Raw genomic sequence first — 25050 nt, 5'->3', positions numbered from 1 at the left:
GGGTGGAATCTTGGCGAACAGCCTGTTTCCCTTCCACACCTAAACATCGGTGTATGAGACACTGGCCAGACATGCAACATCACGACTCACCAGCAGGAGGCGAACAAAACCAACATTACAATATCAAGTCCATGCAAATCGTTTCACTTCACTCTGACTGACTCCAAAAAGTGTCTGCTTGATGCGTATGAGGATAAGGATGAAGCAGGAGCAGAACTTTCAGTTAAAGTCTAATGCACCTGGCAATAATATTTAAAATATCGTTAATCGTAATGGATGTCCAAGTTACATCTTCCTGCATGTAAATATGGACTAGCTAGATATATAAACTCCAATCTGGACGTCAGATATTTTTGAAATAGCCAATGTCATTTTGTTTCCACTATTTTGACATCTGAATTTTTATTTATTTATATATATTTTTTTACAGTGACATCATACAGCAACAACTGACCAACTGACTCCTGCACCAAACTTTATCAAGTAATCCACCATCTATTAAACTACCCCAAATCAGGAGAACAAAAACAATAATAAAAGAAACACACACACAAAACACTACACCAGCTTGCACACACTTTGACTCAGACAAGCAAAATGAAATCGTCTAAAGAAGCGAGACTTCTCAGATGCACACACTGCAAGCGGAGAGCTGGACTGGAACACTTTTGGGAAAAGTTACAAGGTGTGAAAACTGACAGGTTGTCTTTAACTCACCGGGGAAGATAAACTGCTGTCTATGCTGAAAGTAGAAGGCAGCTTAGGGAAAGAGGGACGGAGAAATCAACATGCAAGGAGACGACAAAGAACAAAAAAAAGTCGAGGGTTAAAAGGCAACTCGAAAGCCTCATGTGCGTCTTTTGAATACATGTGAACCGGGAAGGAAGAAACGTGTGTAATAAGTGCCATTTATTTTATTCTTAAAGATAAATCTTAGACTTATGGATGTACAAAATTAAGCATGTGCGATAAATATAGCACTAATAACACAAGATAATTTTAATGACACTCACCTGGGAAGTTAAAGCGATTGTCCCGGTGGTTTTTAGGTGAAGGGTTGGGGGGCGGGGTGGCACTGGGTGGGTTACTCTGCTGGAACGGGGCAGGAGATGATGGCGTGGAGGACGTGGTGGACGATGGGTTACTGCTGGAGTCCAGCTGATTCAGCACAGGAGGATGATCCTTGGGAGAGAACGCCATATCATCTTCGTCACTTTAAACATCAGGACCTCCGTTTATAATCCCAGCTGTTTATTTTATTAGTCATTTATGATTTTGTACAAGGGCCCAAATTTGCCATTTCACCTCACAACCTTCCTTCTGTAGGCAACTTTTAAAGAAAAATGTTTTATCAAAAATCTCCTGCTGTTTTTTGTAGAGGTGGGGTGAAGTAAAAACTAAAAAAGTCATAAATGAATTCAGAATTGAAATATTCTCTCTCAAAAACTTTTATAGTTTCTCTCAGTAATTCATTTACAGAAAAGAAGGTTTTATTTAGATGTTTATTAGTAATAACGCATTATTTTTTTCCATTTGTATTATGGATTATCTGCTATTTTAGAATTAAATAAGAAAATTATTAATAAGAAATTATTATTAGAGTTATATTTTTGAGAGTGTTTTTTCTGTTTTTTAATGTATTTTATTGTGAAGTGTTAACTGTAAAAAAAAAATTACTGTACTTCTAGATTTGTTTATTTGATAATTAAAAATGAATTCTATTTTGTCATTCAGATAAACTGTTAAAGAAGGTTCATCTCCACCTTTTTTTTTTTTTTACTTAATAAGAGTAAAAAACATTTCACTAAATTTAATCCAAATTGTGTCGTACTGTGAGTACTTCATTCATACTCTTCCAATAAATAGACTTCCAGTAAATATGAAATATATTCTGTGTAAAATTTTGCAGATCTGAGTCTCATGCCACTATAAAATCACTGCACAGGCACTAAAAAGACAAAGAAAAGCCACTATGTGGCTGCAGAAAAAAGTGATTAGTGTTTTAGTGCTGCATCATAAAAGCCAGTTACCTTCTTAGTTATTGCCTTTGGTAACGTGCCAAACTGCGGCGCCTCGGCCGGGCGATCCACGGGGTTGTTGATATCCGACGGCACGGACTCTGTCCTCCGGATCTTCGTGACTGAGACAGAGCAGTCGAGGAATGTGAGAATAAGCCTATTTCAAGGACTCTTTTTGAAATATCAAAATATATGTCATCTGTGCTTCAGAGCAGAGAATAAACAGAGCACTTACTGGGGAGGAAGGATATTCTACAGGGAGGAGCCTCTTTCGTGCATTTATTGTGACACTTTAACCTGCAGAGATGAAAATAGCCATTAGAACACGGTACACAGGTGAAAGGCTTTCATTTTCACTCTAAATGATATCCATTACGAAGACCTCGGCGAGAGCGAGACGCCTCCTCTGCACTCTGCCTCGAGCAACCAACCCACCTACAGTGTTTACATTTTACGCCGAAGATCATGTTCTTCTGACACACTTGACACGTCTGCGAGAGCCACGACTTGGTGGAGAACCTGAAACACAACACGTGTTAAACTAAGAGATGCATCACTGGGCCAATTTATACATTTGTGGGTATTTCATAAACATACTGTATATCTTGTGAATGACAATCATAATCAGTTCTATAGTACAACATGTTAATTCTTAAATCCATCTCCGCTGTTGAATAGTTTCCTCTAAACGTTCAGCTATGACACAGTACTACAGGTATGTATTAACCTGCTTACTCATGGTTATTACTGCAGTATTACATACATTAACCCATGATCAAATAAGAGGGCGGAGTTACCTGTGAGTGACAGCCAGCCCGATGTCTCTCCTCACTGCCTGCGGAGAGCTGCGATGGACTGCGATGTTATCTGGGGACAAGGAAGAGGGACAGATAAATCCAAGAAACTTTCCTCTTAGAGGAAATATAACTTCCTTTATCCTCAGCATGATGATTAAACCTTTTAATTATGTCACAATAAATAAACCGAGCACAAAAAAATCTGATTTAAGTGTTAGTGGCCATTTTTTTATCAGTTGAGAGTGTACAGAACTGCAAAGAACGCAATCAGAAAAATACTATAATATATATATGATGATTTTATATATATATATATAAATAATAATTGCTAATTTACAAATTAGTTTCTTAAGCCAGTTTCTGCTGCTATGAAAAGGAAATACAAGCAGCCCCTAAGCGGTCATCTATCAAACTTCACTTGACATAATAAAGTAGTGGAACAGCTCTGAAGATGGCGGTGAGGAGTGAAGAGATCCCCTGAGGGACCAGAGAGGGGAAGCTGATAAGTGTACATTAAAAATGCACCTGGAACACAGCCATAAAGGCTTCAGCACAGGAAGAGACTCTGTGATAAACCTTTACTTCTGAACCAGTGCAAATATCCAGTTTTGTTTTTCTGGGAAAGCTTGATCAACACCAGAGTTAATCATTTATTGCAGCAGATGTTTTGTACATACAAGACAAACACTGAACTAATCCTAAAAACTAGACTTAGGATCTGAGTGGTGCTGAGTGTCAATTGTGAATTGTGTTACACTTCATGTGTGAGGCACTGTTTTGTCCTGAAAATCCCGGAGGCTTAATATTTCACCCTTCTGTTAATCTGTAACAGGCTTGATCCTATTACTCAGAAGCTTTACTGTGCAAATTTCTTATTTTATTTCTATCCAGGATGATCTAGGAATATGCAATATATCTGCTATATCTGTGTGTATGTGTGTGTGTGTCTCACTCCTCAGGCCTCCATGTTCCTCCAGCAGTGTTGGTGTCCCAGGCAGGGTGTAGGGGGCAGTAGCTGGCACAGCACCGTGTGTCCGGGTGGAAAGCAGCGGGGAGCGAGACGGCAAATCGTCGCAAGCATTGCCGTTAATCTGGACGTTCAGAAACAGCTTATTTTTCTTCCCACACCTGTGGACACAAACACAGCCAGGTCACTGAGGTCACAGGGATGACACGCAAAGCAGGATAAAGGATTTAAACCAGCATGCTGCCAAAGGGACTGGGTGTGCTGGGTGTACAGAAATCAGAAATCTACCAGTGCCAGGGTTATGGCTACTGAGGTAATGTGTGCATAGAGGCAGGACACAGACATGTAAACTCAGAAGTGATTTTATTTATAGGAATCCAACAATCAAAGTCAGAGTCAAAATAAAAATGAAGATGGTACATTGGTACAACAAGGAATAAATATATATAGCCAAGGACTAACACAGAACAGGTGAACACATTTAAAAAAGAAACCATGAACAGAGACAGGACTAGAACATAAACTAAAAGATGAGTGTCCATTATCATGGGAAAGGGGACACAAAATGGAAAAACAACTGAGGTTTAGGAGTGGGGTCAAAGGTACTGATGAAGTTAAAGGTACGGTTTAGGGTACATTAGGGATGAAGGAGATAAGGCTACTTGCATAAGGATTAGAACAGCATTATTATAAGTGTGTCTCTGTGTTTTTTCTGTGTGTGTGTGTGACCCTGACATGCTCTCTTCTGGGCCTTCAATGTGTATCCTGTTGTGACATTTTTCCTAATCTCAAAAATCTGTAGAGGATTAGTCTGGGCCTTACACACAAACCATTTATATGCATATTCTCTCTCTCTCTCTCTCTCTCTCTCTCTCTCTCATGTTTTATGGTGCCCTGTTTGTCAGATAGTGTACTAAGATATCTTTAGGTGTTCAGAGTTACACTAATTATTGCCTAGCAGTTAATAATGCTCAACATAAATATAATACATTCATTTTACTCCCCATGTTTTTCAAACTCTTAGAGCACTTGCCTGGTGAACAGAATTATGGAACAGTCTGCAGTGAACAGGAAATGTGGTAGGTTGTTATATATTGGACATTAGGAGACAGCTAGTTTTCTGCCTCGCTAATGGACTGGATGAGTGGTGACGATATTTTGAAATGTCCTGGATAACAATATTGTGTGTAAGAAATATCAGAATATATGTTGTATCCCATAATTGTTTCCAACATTATTCAATTGTTGAATCATTTATTGCACGGCCTACCAAAACAGGAAGTGACCTACTTGCTGGTGGGCGTGTCCTCAATGCGGTGTCCCAATTGGCTCTCGTGGCTCTTGCTGCGTGTCAGGGTGATGTTGGGCAGGACGTGGAGTACCTTGCGTGATGGTGGAGGCGGCGTACAGGGTGGCTTCAGGCGGTGCCTCCGCTTTGAGGGCGGAGTTATGGGTGGGGTGGAGGAGTGTCCATGAACACGGACAGGCCAGGATGAATAATATGGACTGGGGTCTGTCAAGCTCTCTGCATAGCCGTGGTAGATGTGGGCCTCGGGGTTGGGTGGAAGATGGCGTGAGTGAAGGCATGGGATGAGAGGTGTGGTGGGCACGGTGGGTGTAGTGGGCGTGGTAGGAGGCCGAGCAAGAGGGGAGGGGCTATGAGGGCGTGTTAGACTTCCAAGTAAAGGGATCTGGTCTGCTGGGGTTAGTCCTCCGCTGTCTCGTCGAGAGGGCTCAGAAAACCAGCAGCCTCCATCTTCACTACACTCTCCTGAGAATAAAAAGCCACAGTTAACTCTGAAGACCTTCCTGTTTTCACCCTGCACTATTAACCAACACCTTCTGACCGACCAAATCATAAACTTATCAGCTCTATGGTAAAAATGCAGGTCCATGCTTTGTACATTATATATACTTTTTTATCCAAAGCATTTTGTTGACGCTTTACCAAGGCAAATGTTCTGTGCACTTTCTACATCTGGGATTTACTCATTTCCAAATTAAAACTAGACTCCCGCTATCTGGAGCGAGCTGCCAGACCAAACAGGACGCCCACCTGATTCGGTGGCGCTCTTTAAGCAGGCGAGGGCAGCGCAGAGCCGAACGCACTCCTCCGCAGTGGCTCCCAGGCTCCTCATAGTCTCTCGCACCTGAGCACCGGGCATCTGCAGCAAGGCATCCAACGACAACTTCACAGGCAGCACCTACGCAGCAAGAGACGTGGAGAGAACAGAACAGACAGCAGGGCTGGTGAGAGAATCCACAGTACAAACACACTCCCACACACTCACACTCTCTCTCTCTCTCTCACACACACACACACACACCACAGTCTGTAGCTCTGTAGTGTGAACACACTGTATACAGATAGAGTTTATATATCCACTGTCAATCAGGCTGTTATGGTTATATGATCCAGCTGGTTGTATTAATGCTAATACTAAAGGTTTACCTTCGTTCAGATGGAAGCACGCACACATACACACACACACACACACACACAGAAACAATGGACAATTTGTCATTTGAGTTATCAGTTCACTTATTGATTTAAGGCTTTGAGACATTTGAATTATTTGAGTCATTTGCGTTATTTGAGTCATTTGAGTTCTGGATTTTAGGGCTTTGCGCCATGCCCATTATTTGAGCCATATGTGTTAGTGTTTTATTTCTTTAAATCATTTGAGTTATTGATTTTGGGTTTGAGTCATTTGATTAATTTGATTTATTCATTTAAGGCCTAAAAACTGGTTTAGGACACACTGGGACTTAATGGCTTATATAAAATTAAACAAAACAACAAAACATGTAACATTACAGTGAAAGAGGTCTTAGACTGGAACAGTTCATTTTTTTGGTATAAGTTTTGTATTATTCCACACCCCAGACCACGCCTCCCTTATTATGTAAACAGAATTGAGCTTGAAAGCTAGAAATCATATAGATAGTAAACTTTGAATTTGTGAATACTGACTCTCCTGGGTGAGAGGGCAATTGTGATGAAATATCTTTAGCATATAGTCACTACGGTATTAACAGTGTCACTGTGTCATAGCCTGCCTGTTTAATGTGAACTGGCATGTGGAAGGATAAAAAAGTCGAGTGCCTCATCACCTGATGGTCATTGTTTTCTTTGAGAGGCTTAATGCAAATGAATTTCTCCATATCTCTCTCTCTCTCTCTCTCTGCCTCTTCAAATCCCCACATCATGTGACCTCTTAGACTAATTAAGCCTAGCCGATGATCCGATTACCTCATTATGGACCTGTACGAGTGGCAGAGAAGAGGCAGTCGCACCAAAGCTCCTGGAGTGTTGCTTTATTAACACAGGCTCAGAAACGTCTATGCCAATGGAACTAGCTATTCAGAACTCCAATCTGTATAGAGTGACAGATATGGAGTTCATATTTTACTCTTATTTTGAATTGAATACCGTTTACAATAAATACTGCAATTTTAAAAATAATTCAATGCATTCAACTGTATTAGAGTTCTTTCCCAAGTACAGATCACATCTTCAAACTCTATCAACTTCACCACTACTACTATCATATCCCTACTACTACTAGTGCTACTATTATATTACCACTACTAGTAGTAACATTAATTCTATAACTAATAGTGTATGACTACTAGTACTGCTACTATTACTGCTACTAAGAGTGTATGACTATAAGTATAAAACTACTTCTAACAGTGTATTACTACTATGATACCACTACCATTATCATGTAACTACAACTAGTACTAATCCAGTCATTAATATTATTACTACTACTACTAATACTGTATGACTGCTAGTACTACTACTAGTATATTAGTACTATATTACTACTAATACTACTATAAACTATTGCTACTACCACTATTATACTGCTGTTTCACTACTATATTACTATAACCTCTACTACCGTTATTATTTTTACTATTTGATGGTTTCTACTACTATTATCACTACTAATCCTATTATTGCTGCTACTACTACTAATTATACTATTACTACTGCTAATAATATTAGAGAGTCAATCGCTAGTCACGCCAAATATAAATGATATACAAAATGACTTACTCACATTGCATAAAAACATATAGGACAAAAAGTTTGTGCACCCTTAGGGCTATATATTGGTTGTAAAGTCTCAGAAGCATTTAGTCAGTTACTAAGTTCAGTCCTGAACTTTAAAAATCACAGAGAACACAGTGGCGTGATACGAGCCGGTCTGTGAGGTCGGGGTGACAGCGTGGTGTGTCACATGCACGCTAAATTGGCGTGCGAATGGCCAATTTGAGTTATCTGTTTGTGCTACGCTGACTAAGCTCTGAAACACTCAGACTAAGAGGTTCTGTCTGAGAAGTCATTACATGGGTGTTGGTAATACTAACACTATCATGTGTCTTTCACATGGTCAGAGTCAGAAGCACTGTGTACTGGACAGCAGCACCCTGCGTAAGACATGTGATGGACAGAGCTGTTCGTTTGAAGTTTTATAAAGGAAGCTTCACATGCACCCTCATTAAAACTGCAAAGTTCCACATCCGTGACACTGCGTGTCTGCGCTTTACCGCTATGAGTTCGGCTCTCAGGCTGACGGTACGTAGCCAGTCCCCTAGGCGCGGGTACGTGTCCAGGGCCTGCGGTCGCTCGGTCTCTGGAACCTTCAGCTTGCACTGCAGCTGCTTGCAGATGTACTTCATGAGCTTTACCTGCAGGGGGCGACAAAGAACCAGGCACAGGAGGGAGGGGTAGGGGAGGGGTAGCAGAAGGGAAAAATTCTTAAAGCTGCTTTTTTTGGATTTGGACACATATGTGGAAGCCATTATTAATTTACGGCAGTAATCACATGGGTCAGAAAGGATGAGACGTATCCATTTAGAGAAATCTTTGCTCACTATGACTGAGCTATTGAACTTCAGAGCTTTAAAGTAAACAGTGATAAATATTAGGATTATATTTTACAATAATGTTCATTTACCGCAGGAACATAAATGAGCAATAACCTGTGATGACATGTTACATGTTAGGGATGAATAAATGAAATAATTCATAGTTTCACCTTAAACTGCTTCACGTGAACGGCTTGAGACAGTTCTGAATGGAAGACACCGCTTTAATGCAGCTGTTCATTATTTATTCAACATCTAAACCAGCATCATTTATCATAAGTGCATCTACTTTCTACTGTTGATACATTAACGGTAAAGTTTATGCTTTATTTTGTGAGGAATAAAACACCAGAGACATGTGGGTATAGGAAAATAACACTAATGTACATTTTCATATATATATAACATGAAAACAACATTTTATGTGTGGTGTGCATTTCAGCCTCAGCAAAGTTGCATTGTTAAAATCGCAAGTATCCTGATCTATTTTTCAGAATAGTCCACTAGAAATGTCTTTACTGAAAACGTTAAGACTAGTTTTTTGTGTGTCTTCAAATCAGACGTAATCAACTGATCATTTCCGCATGTTCTCGACTGTCTGTAAACATGCAATGATGCAAACCACATTCCGCTGTCTTGCCAAGGACATGCCGGACTAAGAGCTGACTCAGGATCAGACGGCCGCAGGCTGCAGGCCAGGCTTCACCCAATCAGAACACGCCATCTCCTCCTAATATTCTGCTGAGTTCGGCGAAGGCTTTTGAGAGCTCGCGAGTCCCGAGAGCCTCAGACATGCTGGTGAGGAGACGTCCTTACATAGCGGGACTTTACGGACTTTCTTTTCCATCTTTGTCGTGCCACACAAACGTTTGCGCTCAGTGAGCATGCGAAAGGATAATTGCCACAGCGCTAATGAGCTGGAGCTAATTATACACAGATGTATTAAGGTATTTGTGTGAACCATTGTTTTAGAGGTCAGAACGCAAAACAGTGTGCATGCGGAGGCCAAAAATAAAACTGGGCCTCTACATGCAAACTTAAAACACACAGTAAAAAGTGGGTTCGAAAGTCAGTCAAAGGTTGTTTAAGGCGAACAGTGCTGTGGAAAATCATATTTATGCAATCTCACTTTAAAAAAAATAAACAGAAACTCAAACTCGGGTATTTTCTGACACAGCATTACTGTCCCCCCTGTGCATCACAGTGACACTACACACTCGTGGGCGTCTGTGATGTAGCATGAGCTGTGAGTGTGTTCACATGTCTGAGAGGAGGCACGTGCTGGTCTTCACCCTTCAGCTGTGGTGTGACTGGGGACATCTAGCTAGCAGGTGGGACTTGGCAACTGACCAACACGGGAGCTGTGCGCATAACACTAGAGCGGTCAGTGACACGGTCCACGTTTAAAGATTACACTAAACCAAATCATCGCGTCAATGAGACGTCACTGAAGATCTGGGGTTGAGATTTTGGGGTTGAGATTTTAGGTAAACAAGATAAGAGAACTGAAGAAGTCCAGACATCAAATGTGTTGATTGAGTGACTAGATGACTGAGAGGGGAAAAAGGTGTGAATTAGAGCATAGTGGTTAAGGTCTTGGCTTGTCACTGGAAGGTTTGTAGCTCTCAGAGAGCCACTGCTGAGGGTTTGATCAACACTCTTAACCCTCAATTATGTGCTTATGCAAGCTCTATAATTGGATCGGATTCTGCCTCGCTTCTAAGTCGCTTTGGATAAAACCATCTGCCGAATGAATAAATGTAAATGTATAAAAAAAAAAAAAGAACGGCTCCATCCAAATCAAGCCTATTGCATGATTCTGTCTAATCTACATCATGCCACTGCACTTGGCTCTCTGCCCCGGTGCAGTGAACATGCCATCTGACTGAATCTCTCCCCCACAATCCCTGCTTATTTCCCCTCCAGCAAACAGGCCCGTCAAACAGATATAAATAGCTGTTATTATATGGAAGCGCACAGCAAGCATACCTCCTCTCGGGGGGCGTCTGCACTGCTGCCATGGCAACCGGGTGTCATCAGAGCGTCGCAGCAAGTGACATCAGCACTCGCGAGTTCATAGCGAGGCTAACACATGGCTGCGTCAGGCCTCGTTTCCTCATGGCTATTCTCTCCTCCAGGCCTCTATCTGTCTGCCTGGAGATTCGCAGGATGCCTTTTTTTCTTTCCTCCCTCCCTACCCTGGCGACGTGTCAGGATCTTTTTGAATAACAAAACGTGACATGGGAGGGAGTGCTCTGTGAGGCAGCTCCCCTCCGATTCCTCTGCAAACAAAACAGCGTCGGCCAGCACAAGAGGAATTTTCCAGAGAGTGCAGAATGCTGACCAGAGCGAGAGAGTGAGAGAGCGAGAGCGAGAGAGAGAGAGAGAGAGAGAGAGAGATGGATCTGTCATCTGACTAAATCTTTTCAGATAAAGGAGCATCTAAAGTTTTGTGCAAAAAATACTGGCACCAGTATACAAATCATGCTTTGCTGGTTGTAATTCTGTTCAGAGAGCTTCAGAGAGAATTAAATTACAAGACTGGTGTTTCACCCAACAAATGGGTGCCAAAACTTTTGCGCACACCTTATGGTAGAACTTACTGTAACTAGTCAACAATAATTGTGCACCAGAATTCAGAAATGTACAAAAGTTGTTAATTTTTCAATTTACAAAATGGAGAAAACATGCAATCTGAACATGGGGGCACAAAATTTTGCGCATGTCTCATTATTTTCTCTTTACTGGCTACACAGGCTGCATAACTGTATATGTATTACCAAAACCTTGGGTTATGTGAATATAAAATAATAATAAATCACAAAATTGAACAATCTGTAAACTGTAAAATAAAAAAGGAGGGGGGGTGTTGTGGGGCAAACGAAAAGAAACCCTCTCTTGCTGCATTTTTTAAGGAGAACAGGTTGTGCAAACGTTTCAGCCAAGCTGCAGCAACTGATGACGCAGGGAGGACGAGGGTTGGAGGGGTTAAAGGGAGTAACGTTAAAGAACAGAAGGAGGAGGAGGAGGAGGAGGAGGAGGAGGAACAGGAGGATGAAGACTGGCCTGTTGAGTCTGGTCCTTTCAGAGGGAGACCAGGCAGGCACATCGCTGACGCACAGACCAGCTCTGTTACCAGGAGGCTGGCAGCCATAAAGTCAGTCATCCTTTTCACACCTCCACCCACCTGCCAGCCAGCCTCCTCTAATCTCAGCCTTAATGAGCGCAGCGTGGATTCGGACGCCAGCGCCGGAGGCTTCCAGCCAGGCTGAGACCATCACGCCATCACAGAGAAAAATCCGAACTCAACAATCTGTATCTAGAACCTTCTTCTACTGTACACACTGCTGGAACGTTTTCCCAAATGGACAGACCACCTGAGCTTGAGCTTAAGTTACAGTACGACATGAAGGTTGGCACAAATGCTACAGTTTTTACTATAAAACTTTTTTCTGAGGTTTCGCAGCCTGAATCCCTAAAATACGGCAGCATGGGATTAGACGAGCCGGTTGAGTGTGTGTTAGTTTCCTGTATAGAAATGACAGCAGTTAGGGCTCTCCTCCAAGCGTGTTTAGCAGCAGACTCATAGACTCATGACTCAAAGAGTCATACTCTTTATCTATCACACCTTCATCTTTTTTCTTTAATGTGCTCAGCCATTCATATATAACTGTGCTTAAAAAAAGTTCTACAGTATTTAAACATAGAAGGGCCAAACTTTGGTGTTTACAAAAAATAAATCTTAATAAAAATAATTAAAAACAAAACAATTTGGATTAAACACAGGCCAAAACCCTGGCAGCAACCAAATCCATCATTACAAATCAACTAACTAACCAGACTCAAAAACTAGGACTAAACCAGGAAGCAAACAAGCAGACTATAAATACAGCCTGGATTTGCATTAGCATAGATTTACAGCTAATTTGTGGTGTAACACACAAAGCGTATCACACCGTATCAGTCATACAATGCTTGATAAATTCGATAAACAACACATTCAACAGACAACATAAGAAAGAAATCTGTAAAAGGCTATTCCGCTTATCCTAAAACACTGCTTATATTATGTGAGATGTAGTAAACACGTAATCAAGCCCATAGTCGCTCCTTTTCTGACGATAAAACTTCCTCTTTTTATCGTGAAATATGATCAGGAAGTTTAGGTTTAGCAGCACAAACGGCTTACAGCAGAAAACGAACAGCTCTGTACCTCAGACACGCCCCTTGTGGGAGTCATGCTAGCGAAAGTTTAACCATCGTTGCGTCAATCCTTACTTTTACTCAAAAAAAGGATAAAATCTAGCTGACAAAAAGTCCTGCACTTTATTAGATCTTTTAGCAGATATTTCACCTCAGAAACCAGCATCTTTCAAGCAAAAAAAGTGTCAAGGGCTTTTTACAACTCATTCACTCACATGCTACACTTTCATTCCATATTCCGTTCGCGTCCTTGGGTGTGAGGCTACGGCTAACAAAAAAGACTGAGCGAGCCTCTCAGACTGGAAAAAAGCATGTGGAGGGAAAAGTTGCATAAAACTCGGACAAACTAGCTATCATAGCTAATACTCTAGCAACTAAATGTTAATCTTGCGGTGGATAATCATGGCCTCGCTCCCAAGATATTCATTTTCTTTCAGTTCCAGTCAGCAAAAAGATGCAAGTTGTGACACATCGAAAAGGAGGATTTTTTTTTTTTTTTTCACAAGCTTTTGACTTCGGTATGCTAATAAAAGAGCAGTGCTAAAGTACAGAACCACAAGGTCAAGAGCATCTCATCTCAGCGTCTGTGTTATGGCTCACTTACTAAACGAGAGAAGTGTGAATGCAGGAATATCGAGGACTGTGTGTATGAGAGAGCAAGAAGGCTTTGTGTTAACTGCCAACATTTAAGAGGCTTCGTGTAGCTTAATCTCCTCACATGGACCTGCAGGTGGTCAGATCAGTAAATAACTTCCTCCTCCAGTCACGCTCACACTTTTTTTTTTATTCCAAAGTCCAAAAATCTGAATGATGCCAAATACAATGACAAGAGAAGTGAAGCTTTAAGTCAACATGTAGAGATACCAATCCTCCCCCACAGCCACGGGTCAGAGTGGGCTGCGGTCAAACAAGCTCGTGGCTCCAAAAAAAGCAAAACAACACCCAGTTCTGCCTCCTCTCGTTTTCCCTCAGCCTATCTCCACTAACATTGACTTTGGGGTTTGTCCAGTGTGTGATATGAAGAAGACAGATTCATGTTTTTTTTTCTTTGGATTAACAATAGGTAGAGTGGAAGACCTAGTGTCCAGTCAAACCACATAAACAAGAACATCAGGTTCCCAGCCATGTGTCCAGGAAAAGCTTTTCAAATATAAATAAAGTTAAAATGTGTGGCTATGGCGGTTAGCGTTGAACGAGCAGCGTCTATGCCAAATTAGCTACTCATATGTTTTACCCTCGCTATCTCATTTTTTCTCTCTGTATATCATTGGACAAAGGATGCAAACTTGTTGTGCTGAGCCCACAGTAGCCACAAATAGTCCTACTAACACCCACCTAGAGTTCTGCCCCCCCCAACACCCCCTCACTCCCCTTCATCCAGACATGGAAGCCAAGGAGACTCGTGTTATCCAGATTAGCTAAAAAGAGTCACTGGTTTTTGGTATCGAGGTGTTCTGCTACATGGGCAGTCAGGGTCTTCAGTGCCTGACACACACACATACACACTGCAGGTAGTTAGGGAATCACACAGCTAGCGCAGAGAACAATACGTCGGTGCGAGTATGACATTAGGTTTCCTAGCAACCCCAACTCAGGGGCCTTCGGTGGCGTTTTTTTTCCCCCCTGAGTGGGATTTTCCCACAGACAGAAAACGTCTCAGCTGAAGCGACTGGACACAACACCAGTATTAGACCCATATCTCTACCAGAGCCTGGTCATCATGCCACAGCTTCGCCATTAGCACTATTTAGTCTTGCTTAAAAAAGTGTTGCAAATTAAAAATAAATAAATAAATCAGGACTAACTATCCTCTCTGAGTCCTGAGATTCATCATGCACATTTTTTTCCTCTCTGTAAACACAATCCACTACAGAAGCGTTTGAGCTCCAGCAGGCTCTGATGTGGACGGGGGTGGGAATGTACACTTGCTAATCTAGAACAAAAAGGCAGAGCTGAAGAGCTGCGTCACTGGATCCGTGTGTTATGGCAACATCATGCTGCCCGTGCAGAAGGAGGTAAACACACGCGCGACGCTACCATGGCAACACGTCTGTGACGTCCGCACACATGACGGACGGCTAAAGGGCACGGCCACGCCCGGCTCATTGGAGCTGCAGGGAGGCTAAAAACTGACTACATATCAAATACAAATACAAATACAAGCTTTGCACTAGTGATGTTTATTTTTAACGCAGAAATAATCAAACTCTTGGTATCGACAGTGAAATGAAACGACAGTGATTCATTCCTGAGGTAAGCGATAATAAGGATAATGATAACGAGTGAGGAGTTACCATCAGTAATCAGACCTATATGTAACTGCATTTAAGCTTTTCCACAACCCCCTGATTCTGTTCACCAAATCCAACAAAGCTGGAGGACAAAACTGCAGCAAATAAAACAGCATTTTCATACAAGAGCTAACATAATAAACCTAGCTAACATGCTAGTAAACCATCACGCTGAAGATGTTTTTCCAGACAGACACGAATGAAAACAGTAAGACGTAAAACAATATCATGATCATATTTACTACAACCATAAAAAAAACAGGTTAGGACACAATTTATATACTATTTATGAGACAGTATTTCTGATTAGCATGTTTATTAGCAATTTCAGTTAGCAACTTTATGAAGCTGCCTTTGCTAAGCCACACAATATCGGTCTCAAATCACAAAAAAGTATCCCAGACCACACACATTATTTTTAAGCAGTTTTAAGTAAAAACACACACACACACGCACACACACACACAGTACAGTGATTAAATATAAATATGAACCTTGCAAAAAAAAGGCATGCTAGAATACCTGACTTTAACTAGCAAACTTAAGTCTAACTGTATATAGAATTTTTTTTTATTTTAATATTTATTTATATATATTTAGTGTTTACTTAATAACTTATTTATTTATTCACAAGAATAATTTATTTACAATGCCCTGGAAATCAACAGCAATGTAACCAATCGCATCAGCTGAAGCGTGTTAGCAAACTGATGCTAGTTTCAACTGAATTGTCTTCAGGAGCTGGGAGGTAAAGGGATGTGACATGAAGTGATGTTTGAGGCTTTTGGGTCTTCTCCGTGTTAACATGCTAACAAACATTTGAGGGCTAGCTGATTGTGATTAAACAGGCTCAGATCTGAGGACGAATGATTAGCGCTGCACAGCTAATAAAGCAGCAAAGGGCACAATTTACTTGCATGATGAGAAAACTCCGCCCACTTAAAGTAATATAGCTACACTGAGGTGAGGTGCGAGACAAGAGTTTTGAATAACAAATGAGATGCTTTGAAACAACTTAATTTGATGCTGTGGAACTGCACCTGTCTCGTGGAACCTGTTTATTAATCACAAAGACAAAGTCAGCCATTTTTCGCATCGTATCGTATTTAGAACCGCTGAAATGCTAGAACCAAATCTAGCATTTCAGCTTCCTGTTTTTACCTCAGATAATGAAACATATTTGACAATCATGTTAGTGAGAATAGCTTGATTTTTCTGGTTTTTATTTGAAACTGAGCATTAAGTCACGCGTTCTCCATGCAAATATTAGCTTTAACAACCCATCACAATGCAGTACACCTAGACAAAATGGCTAAGAGTGACAGCAGGCCTTTCTAGCAAAAAGATAAAACTTCGGTTATTGAAGACTTCTTTTTCGAGGCTCCATATGGAATGACAGAACATTTCCACATTTGCATGATGCTGTTGTTAAATAACGTGTTTTTATTGTTGTTTATTATTACCTTTAGCTCATGTGATGCATCATCTATACAAGTTTCCTATTAATGACCTGTTACTATGGATCGAATAAGATGTTTGAGTCAGCATGTTAATATCTGTTCAAAAAGCTGTTAAGCTGTTCATTTAAAATATATCCCAAGTAGAAAAGCTCTAATAATTCTGAGTGATATCAGTATTGAATGTATTGATTTTGACAGTATTGAGTGTAGTAATGCTTGTTTTGGAGCATGACTCCTATCCTACTGAGCAGGACACGGTCTGAAGCGACGGTTAACTTTTCTATGGTCTTTGTCATCGCAGTAGGGAGTGTGTGAGCATCGCTGAAGGGGCTTCCACTAATCAGGGGTCTCCTAATGTCACACTGCGAGACTTTATGCTCTAATAACTCCTACACAAAGCCGCTCGGTCTACAACGACTTAACATATGGATGATCCCCTTCCCTGTTGCTCTGAGGCAGACCTGAGCTTTGAACTGCTTCCCAAACAACACGACCTTCTAGCCACGTAGATCGGAGACAGTCCCCGGATCTGATCTTATGATCTGAATTTGGCACAGGCGCCACAGAGCAACTGAAAAAATAAGCTCGCTTTGACAACACGGCCCTCTCCCGATTTATCCGTCCGCAGCAGTGCGAGTCCAATATAGCATGGCAGGGGAAAAAATAGATCTCCTCACAGAGGAAAAGAGGGAGGGGATGCTGTGTGTTGGGGGGATGTTGTTACTGCAATCACCTGCTCAGCTGTACCCCCTCCTTTCTCTCCCTGAAAACACACACAGCCTACTGGGAGACCCATCCCTTTTAAACATCTGGTTGGTTTCTTCTCGTCTCAATCCCTCCCCTTTCCTCCCACCCTCTCACCCGGGCCGGCCTCTTCGCGCATCACACGTCATTTTCTTATTTAACAATCAACCCCTGAAAACACCAGGCGGGGGGACGAAAGACGAGCCAAATATAGAAGCAGCCATAATAGCACAGCGCTCTGTAACACTCTTTTTCCAAAGCAGGGCCCGTGAGGGTGAAATCGGCAAACGCTGCTAAGTTTCTCTTCTCCTTGTTTCTTAAAAAAGCCTAATTGTGTCTCTTTGTTTGTCTGTGATGGAGGAAGTCGGTTTTCAGAGACGCATCGAGACACAAAGCCACGTCCTCCCCACAGGAACCGGCTCACACGACTCCTCCGTCGACTCCCACACCAAATTGGCTTTATTGTAACAGCAGAACAATCATGGCTCTTATATAATCATGAACATTACAACTTCACACAGTGATTACAAAACAGCAGTAACACTCTTATTATATCCGTAATCTATTAGCTAGATACTTATGGGAGAACCAAGATTTTTTAAATATTATTCTGATAAAATCTATCATGTAGTTTCCTCCTTGTATTGCTTCTGCATGGTATTATGGCATTTATTATCCAATATAATACTCAAACTCATGATAGTGTGAGCTATTAATACGTGATAACATTTAACAGTAAAACAAAGTACTGACAGTTTTAATATAAACTGCTGGATGAAAGAAAAGCACTATTGAGGTTATAGAGCAAGAGACTTCTCACAATTATTAAACAGACAAAGACAAGCATTCTGGCAAACTGAGGATTCACAGATACAATCAAATGGCTAAGTAAAATAAATTTTACTAAATCCTATGAGCTATTTCCCTGTAATGACTAAACTTGAGTAATGACTTTAGCTCTACTCTGGGGTCAGTATATTTGAACTATAAATCTGGGCTTCTCTGTCCAAGTTTGGATTGTTTGGATTGTCTGGATTGTGTTTATTTGAGTTCCAAATTGGGGCTTATTTATTTAAGTTATTATTTAGCCTGTATATTTGAGTAATTATTTGGATTATTATTTGCGGCCTGCATATTTGAGTCATGCTTCGGGTTATTATTTGGTGCGGCATTATTTGAGTTATTTATTTGAATTATAAATTGGATTCTGTATTTTTGAGTTATTTATTTGGATTCTGTATGTTTCAATAATTATTGGGACTTTTTCTGCCTTATCTGTTACCTGGCTTACTAAGTGGGTTCTGTATATTTAAGCTATTATTTGTGTTACAGTTTTCGAACCCGGTTATTATTTGAGTTATTATTTTGGGTTTGTATATTTGATAAATGACATGGTTTACCGATTTCTGGTTTGTACTTTTGAATAAATAACCATTTGTCTATGATGTTGAATCATCTGAAAGTTCATAATTTCTGCATAATCATAGCAATGATTTTTAATGCAGTTCATCTCATCTTCATGCTGAAATGGTCCACGGGCTGAGTACAGACTTGAGTAGGATGCATCATGGGAAATACACACAATGGAGTAGTTGGCAGGCTTTGGATGAACATGATTAGATCCAACAAGCAAAAAAAATCAGATGTTTTTTCGACTTCTTAAAATCCAACAAAACCCAAGAGATGGAGCCCCGTGGAGATGTTTATGCTAGACCAGTAATGCAGGAGGGACATCTGAGGTGCGAGGCTGGCACGCGGCTGCAATCAGGGAGTCAGTGCATACAATCTGAAGCACCACCTCACAGTATTTCATCGTCCACTCACAAGTACAGTGAAGTGTGAGAAAAAAGGCCTGAAGTGGAATAACAAAGGGCTTTTTGGTGAGTATCTAATGTGAGTTCAAGCCTCTTTTAACTGTGCTGAAGTGCAGGTGGTGATGAGAGACAGGTGGGAGGAGGGCATCTGGAGTGTGACAACCACTTCAGCTGTGCTTATTCAACGCAGGAATTAACAGAGCGGTTAGAGCCTGTTACACTCAGCGAGAGTCGACGAGCTCCACTCAGTCCTCCCTGAACGGCCCTCACGCGTCCACTCGGTTTCTCTCTGTATCCTGACGGGAGACTCGGCTGCTCTACCTGCTGGTTTTCACTGCTGATACGTAACATTATTACTCTAGACGCTTGTCATGACCTGGTACATGTCTCTGTTCGTCTTATTTGAGAAATCACTCAGCATTTTATATGTAGCACTGATCAGACCTGGCCACCTCGCTCTGTTTCTGTTTGTCCTGGCAAGACATTTAAAAAAAAATTGCTTCATATGCTAATGAGGTCTGTACCTGTAAATGAAGCGAGAGCTACCCTGCAGTCACGCTGTACTATGACTAGCCTGCAGAGAGCAAGAGGAAAATGGCCTGATCAGCAAAACGGCCTCACACAGGCTTAAAGAGGAAGCTGATGGGGCAATTCCTCAATAGTCACGACCCTGACACTTCAGGAAGTTGTGAAAGGGCCCAAAAGAAGGCCTTGGACTACAGTCAGAGGGGAGCATGGCCAAATTTCCTGTTCTGACAGGAAGCAGAACTGAAAGTGGCCGTTCAGTTCATGGTACTAAAATAGTGTGAGTAGGCAAGTGCTGATATTACAGTTTCATAACACAAGACTCTAGCTGAAGTGAAGGTGCTAGATTACTGAGCTGATATGGTAATGAAATGCCGGCAGTGTAAGCAGACATGGCTGAAGTATTACTACACCAGTAGTCATGAGAACACTAGAAACAGAAACGTTTTAACATCTAATCAGCTCCTAGTTACTTAGATCACAAATAACTTCAGCGTGCAATATATTATGTATATGTTGTGTATCTGATGATCAGAACAGCCACAGAGTTGAGACATTATTACAAAAATAGCGCAAAAAAATAAAAACCCAGTCACGGTCATTCTTAATGCCATGACTCAGGTTCCATCGTTCTCTACGAAGAGGTGGAAATTCAGGCCTGGTCCACATTAACGGGGACATTCTGAAAACAATGTTCTAAAGTTCTGACCAAAATCCCCAATGATAGAAAGCAGCGTGCGCTGGGTATCAGAGCCCTAACCATTTCATCACTGTCACACTTTAGTGTTCTTGCTTTTTTTTGTCTTGTTTCACAATCAAGGATAAATTTTAAACAGGAAACAGCATGACAGTAAATGCTGCCGTTATGGAATTCTTCAGATCATGTGAGATTAAAAACAGTTTTCAAAAAGCAACACTTTTTTCCTCAATGGTATAAAAAAGGATTTACTCTAAAGAACAAAACAAAAGGAAATGTTTTTTTAGTTGAAAACAGCCTTGTAAAGAATCTGAGCGTTTGTTCGCTAACGGAGAGGCATCACACATTCGCCAGAAACCTGCACGTTGTCGCTAAACTCAAACCACGTTCATCTGCTACTGCACAGAATCTCAGGGTCACACGACAGCCAGAATTTCACGAATAAATAAAGAGCAGCTCAGTAGTCAAGACCCAGAGTCTGAGCTAGAGACTGAGGGTTGTGAGTTCAAATGCCATACCTGCTAAAGAGCCACTGCTGAGGAATCATCTACGGATGATTCAACGAAATACCATAACGATTCACATGAGTCAGGTTACAAAGCTCGGGTTTTAAGGACAGGGTTCAAGATGAAAACTCCAATTTGATGTCATCAGAATAATTTGAAATGCTTTTAAAATGCTGCCACTTGTTTGAATTTGTATGAATCTTTCATAACGTCACTTTATGATGGATAGAATTTATGGATGCTGAATCACAAATGAATTGACTACAATCTGCTTAAACAAGTTGCATAGACATGAAAATAAAATCTGACGTTTTAGCGAAATCTTCTTTTCTGACTATGATGATGAGACTGAGACTCGAGCCGCACTCGATTGTAAACTGCACATTTGTCTTATAAACAAAAATTATATACACAAAGTATAGAAGAATGTAGGCTACCAGAAGGGTCAAAACTCAGACTCTCTGGCTGAGTGAAGAATGAATCTGAATCAAATCAAGCATTTATTAACCCCCTTATTCAAAAAGGAAAGCGAATCCCATACAGAATGTGACGACATGATTGAGCGTCATAAACAGGACTGTACTCTGCGTGAGCTAAAGCACAGAAGATGTACAGTCTGTTGTGACGTTCATAACATGATCACCACAGGATCCCTCTTCACCCACTGCTACTTAAATGGAAAATTTATTAAGAAATCAATCTAATGAAGTCAACGCTTGCACGCAATATATAGGCCACACACACACACACACTGCACAACCTTCACTTGCATTTCAAAAATAAAAACTGATGCATTTTTGTGATACTTCACAGTATCTCACACACATCTCTCCTGAAACGCTATGATTAATAGCTTTCGTTTCTCACACATCAGGACAACAGAACTGAGATTTTAAAGACATTTCAGCTCACATCTTGGCCCTGAAGTGGCATAAAAACCATACTGCAGAAGCAACGTTCCCAAAAACGCTTACAGTTTCACACAGCTTATGCTTGTGCCAGCGAGCAAAAATACAACGCAGACAGAATGTTGCAGGGGTGCATGGTGATGTGCGCAGTCTGGTGCTACACAGTGTCTGGATTAAAAAAATAAATAAATAAAAAGATTCAAGACAAAATTCTCACCTAAGAATTAGTGCATGCTGATGCGGAGTGTGCGTGCATGCATGTATCCCATAATGCATGTGGTAACATGTATTTGGGATGTTCTGTTTGTTCTGGATCACTTGAATACAAAGCAAATGGATTTGACACTGTAAATGTGTCTGTAAATGGATCTGATTGACACAACACATGTACATATCCATCCTGCTTGTGGTGCCTTTCAAAACTTGGCAACAAGAGCATGCAGAGAAATGTGTGTTTTTTTTGGATTTCAGTACTAGATCAGCATTAGGTTCTGATATCAGTCTTTTGTCAACAACAACAACAACAACAAAAGGTGTTGATGCATGCATCCCTACAATCTGTGGGAGCCTCACTTAACCTTGTGCAGTAGTTGCTATTTCTGTACATTAGTGCACGTGCACGTAGTGCACAAGCATCTTTCCAGTCTATACCGTCAGGATGCACGGTCCATCTTGCGCGCGCGAGAATCCACAAACGCAAAGTGTGCACACCAAAAATAAATAAATAAATAAATAAATAAATAAAAAGGACGGATGCGAATGCAACTGACAGCCTCATGCAAGAAAGATAGGTGGCTACTTTTAGGTAGTCTTAGGTACCCCCCTCCCTCCCCCTGCGCGTGCATGCATGCGTTATTTCTGCGTTACCTCCAGCGTGCGGATCTCATGCTGCGTGAGGTCGTTGCTGGCGGCGCACTTTGTGCGCAGGCCCTGCAGGCTGGACAGCGAGATGTCGATCATGTTCTGGAGGAGCTCGCACTGGCGCAGCGCCGCCTCGCCGCCTCCATCGCTCGGCATCGGGCACGGCGAGGTACGCACCGCGGACACACCACACGAACGCGCGAATGCGCCACCGCAGGCGCGCCGCACGCACTTCAGCTCGAGCAGAGAGAGAGGGCGGCGTCGCGGCGGGGTGACGATGCTCCGGTTTGCCAGGTCCAATCCCGCCGTTTGTGGTTCCGCTAGATCCGTGCACTGTCCTCCGCGGACTGTCCTCCTGTCCCTCTCTCCCCGGCAGCCTCTCCCGTTAGGCTGCTGGGCGCTTTTTCCCCCCTGTCCGTCAGTCAGCTGTGAGAAACGTCGCAAGGGCGCGGTGCATACTGGGAAATGCAGTGCCACGGACCAAAACAAAAATGGCTGATTTCTTACACCTTAGAATTTTCAAGCGTACCTAACAGACCATTCTCATTAGTGTTAAATCAACATTATATAAGCCTTTCTTACGGGTTATTCACAGCAGTGTGATCGTTCATTCACTCCCTTGTTCGAACCTAGAGCCAATTTCGCATTTTCAATCCACCTATTAGCATGTTAATGAAGGCGGAGCTAGCCAATAACTCATAAGGCAAATGAACAGCCCTAATAAGGTTGCCCAATTAGATAAAATGCTACAGTTCTACAATTAAAGTCATAACAAAAATATGAAACGTTATCCAGCTAGCTACAATTCTAAACACAGTGAAAAGTTTCTGCTACAAAACCTTCTATAGCTGCAACACTCTCTCCACATGGCAACATAGCAATTTAGCTAATTATATATAAAATATAAAAATATAAGGCAATGTTACAGACCTAAAACGTTTTAAGACTTTTAACAAGTTATTTATTTGCCCACAAAGCTAAACACAACATAATGTTTTAATGCATGTAACAAGACACTAGCGTCGTCTTGCTATAGTTAGCTAATGTGTAATGTTACATTTTCCTGAAATGCCTAAAATTTTGTTAGATAGTCTGTTAATTAGTGTTAACCGTCCTTTTATTAGCATTAGTATTAAAATTTAAGTCATATATTATTTAAATATTTATTACTTTTCATGGCATAGTCTAAATTAAGACACACACACACACACACATCACTTTTGGATCAGTGGCAAAGGGCCCAGACTAACCATATTTAATGCCTGTGTAAAAGTTCTGTTTATACAAAAGTAGACTGACTACAGAGTTTTAGCCTCAGCAGGAGAAATTGCGGAAACCTCGGTAAAGTTGGCACCTCGTTAAAGGACGAGGAATTAAACATACATTATTTGTTTTGCTGCATCATTATTGAGAAAACAGAGTTAGACTACAGGAATGCTAAATTCATGATCAATTCAGATCTGTCAGAAGTGCAACTTATTAACTGATTTAAAATCACATGCCATTGTTGATATAGTGAACTCTTCTTTAAGTAGTAAGTCTCCAGTGTAACAGTCGGCAGTCATTTTCTGATAGAACAGTGAAGTTTAAGCTGCTTTTTTTGTCTTCTTAACCTGAATAGGCAGGAAGAAAGGCAGGATGATGAGGAAACAACTGTTTATAGCTGCTATATTAACATAAGTGGTAACGAGGACTTGTTTTGGGGATTCACCCCTCCTCCCCTTTTCCCCCCAGAAATACCATGACACACACCTCACAACACCCGTCAAGCCTCACACTCAACACATCACTCCATACTCTCTTGAAAATTTGCAACTCGCTGATCAGCTTACATGCAAATATACAAATTCCACTTTGAGGTGTGAGGAGATGGAACATGGAGGGAGGCTGGGGGCTCTGGATGTGTTGATGGACCAGCCATCGCAAATATTTCTCATGCTCACGAAGGTGTGATGTTCTTCCATGTTAAACACTCCCATCTCAGCGCTGAGTCATTCTCTGAGCTCTGCACCCACTCCATCTGTCCTATACTGACTGTGTGTCTCCAGCCTAATCCCGCTTCCTCTCAGCCTCCGTTATTTCAGCTTGTATACTTGGTACGAAGTATACGCATACACTATAAGCACAACTATAAAAAGCAGCAAAGTAAAAAGCAACTTAAATATTGTCAGGTTGATCCAAGCATGCTGGAGTACTGACTGCAGACTTTATCTCTCACGTGTCTGAATTATACGTAAACACTGCTCTCATTATACCACAGAGCTTTGGATTTTTTTCAGCAGTACTGACAATATTTCTGACTCTCAGTCACATGTTTATAATAACATCCTCATTATTACATGTTATCGTTTCTTCAGTAGAAGGGATTTGGTGGA

The 25050-nt window shown here is 41.3% G+C and overlaps 1 protein-coding gene across 4 annotated transcripts in view; it reads right to left on the bottom strand.

Moving 5' to 3' along the window:
• The window catches only part of ksr1a (kinase suppressor of ras 1a), a 29815-nt gene extending 6719 nt beyond the window's left edge, over positions 1–23096 (bottom strand). For 2 of the 4 annotated variants that reach the window (XM_058411703.1, XM_058411704.1), the window contains exons 1-11: positions 22682–23096; positions 8346–8486; positions 5839–5986; positions 5073–5553; positions 3768–3943; positions 2816–2885; positions 2454–2537; positions 2254–2315; positions 2031–2140; positions 1014–1182; positions 718–759 (exon numbers count right to left, since the gene is read on the bottom strand). In XM_058411703.1, the coding sequence (XP_058267686.1) occupies positions 718–759; positions 1014–1182; positions 2031–2140; positions 2254–2315; positions 2454–2537; positions 2816–2885; positions 3768–3943; positions 5073–5553; positions 5839–5986; positions 8346–8486; positions 22682–22831 (1633 nt within the window). In that variant the 5' untranslated portion in view covers positions 22832–23096. Of the gene's footprint in view, positions 1–717; positions 760–1013; positions 1183–2030; positions 2141–2253; positions 2316–2453; positions 2538–2815; positions 2886–3767; positions 3944–5072; positions 5554–5838; positions 5987–8345; positions 8487–10655; positions 11129–22681 lie in introns of those variants that run through there. The other 2 variants (XM_058411706.1, XM_058411705.1) reach the window with 2 other exon arrangements.
• Between the last annotated feature and the right edge of the window lie 1954 nt (positions 23097–25050).

This window comes from Hemibagrus wyckioides, linkage group LG16 (assembly GCF_019097595.1).
Source record: "Hemibagrus wyckioides isolate EC202008001 linkage group LG16, SWU_Hwy_1.0, whole genome shotgun sequence".
Lineage (NCBI taxonomy): Eukaryota > Metazoa > Chordata > Actinopteri > Siluriformes > Bagridae > Hemibagrus > Hemibagrus wyckioides.
The sequence above is the reverse complement of the archived record's forward strand: the minus strand, read 5'-3'. Positions and strand labels throughout refer to the sequence as shown.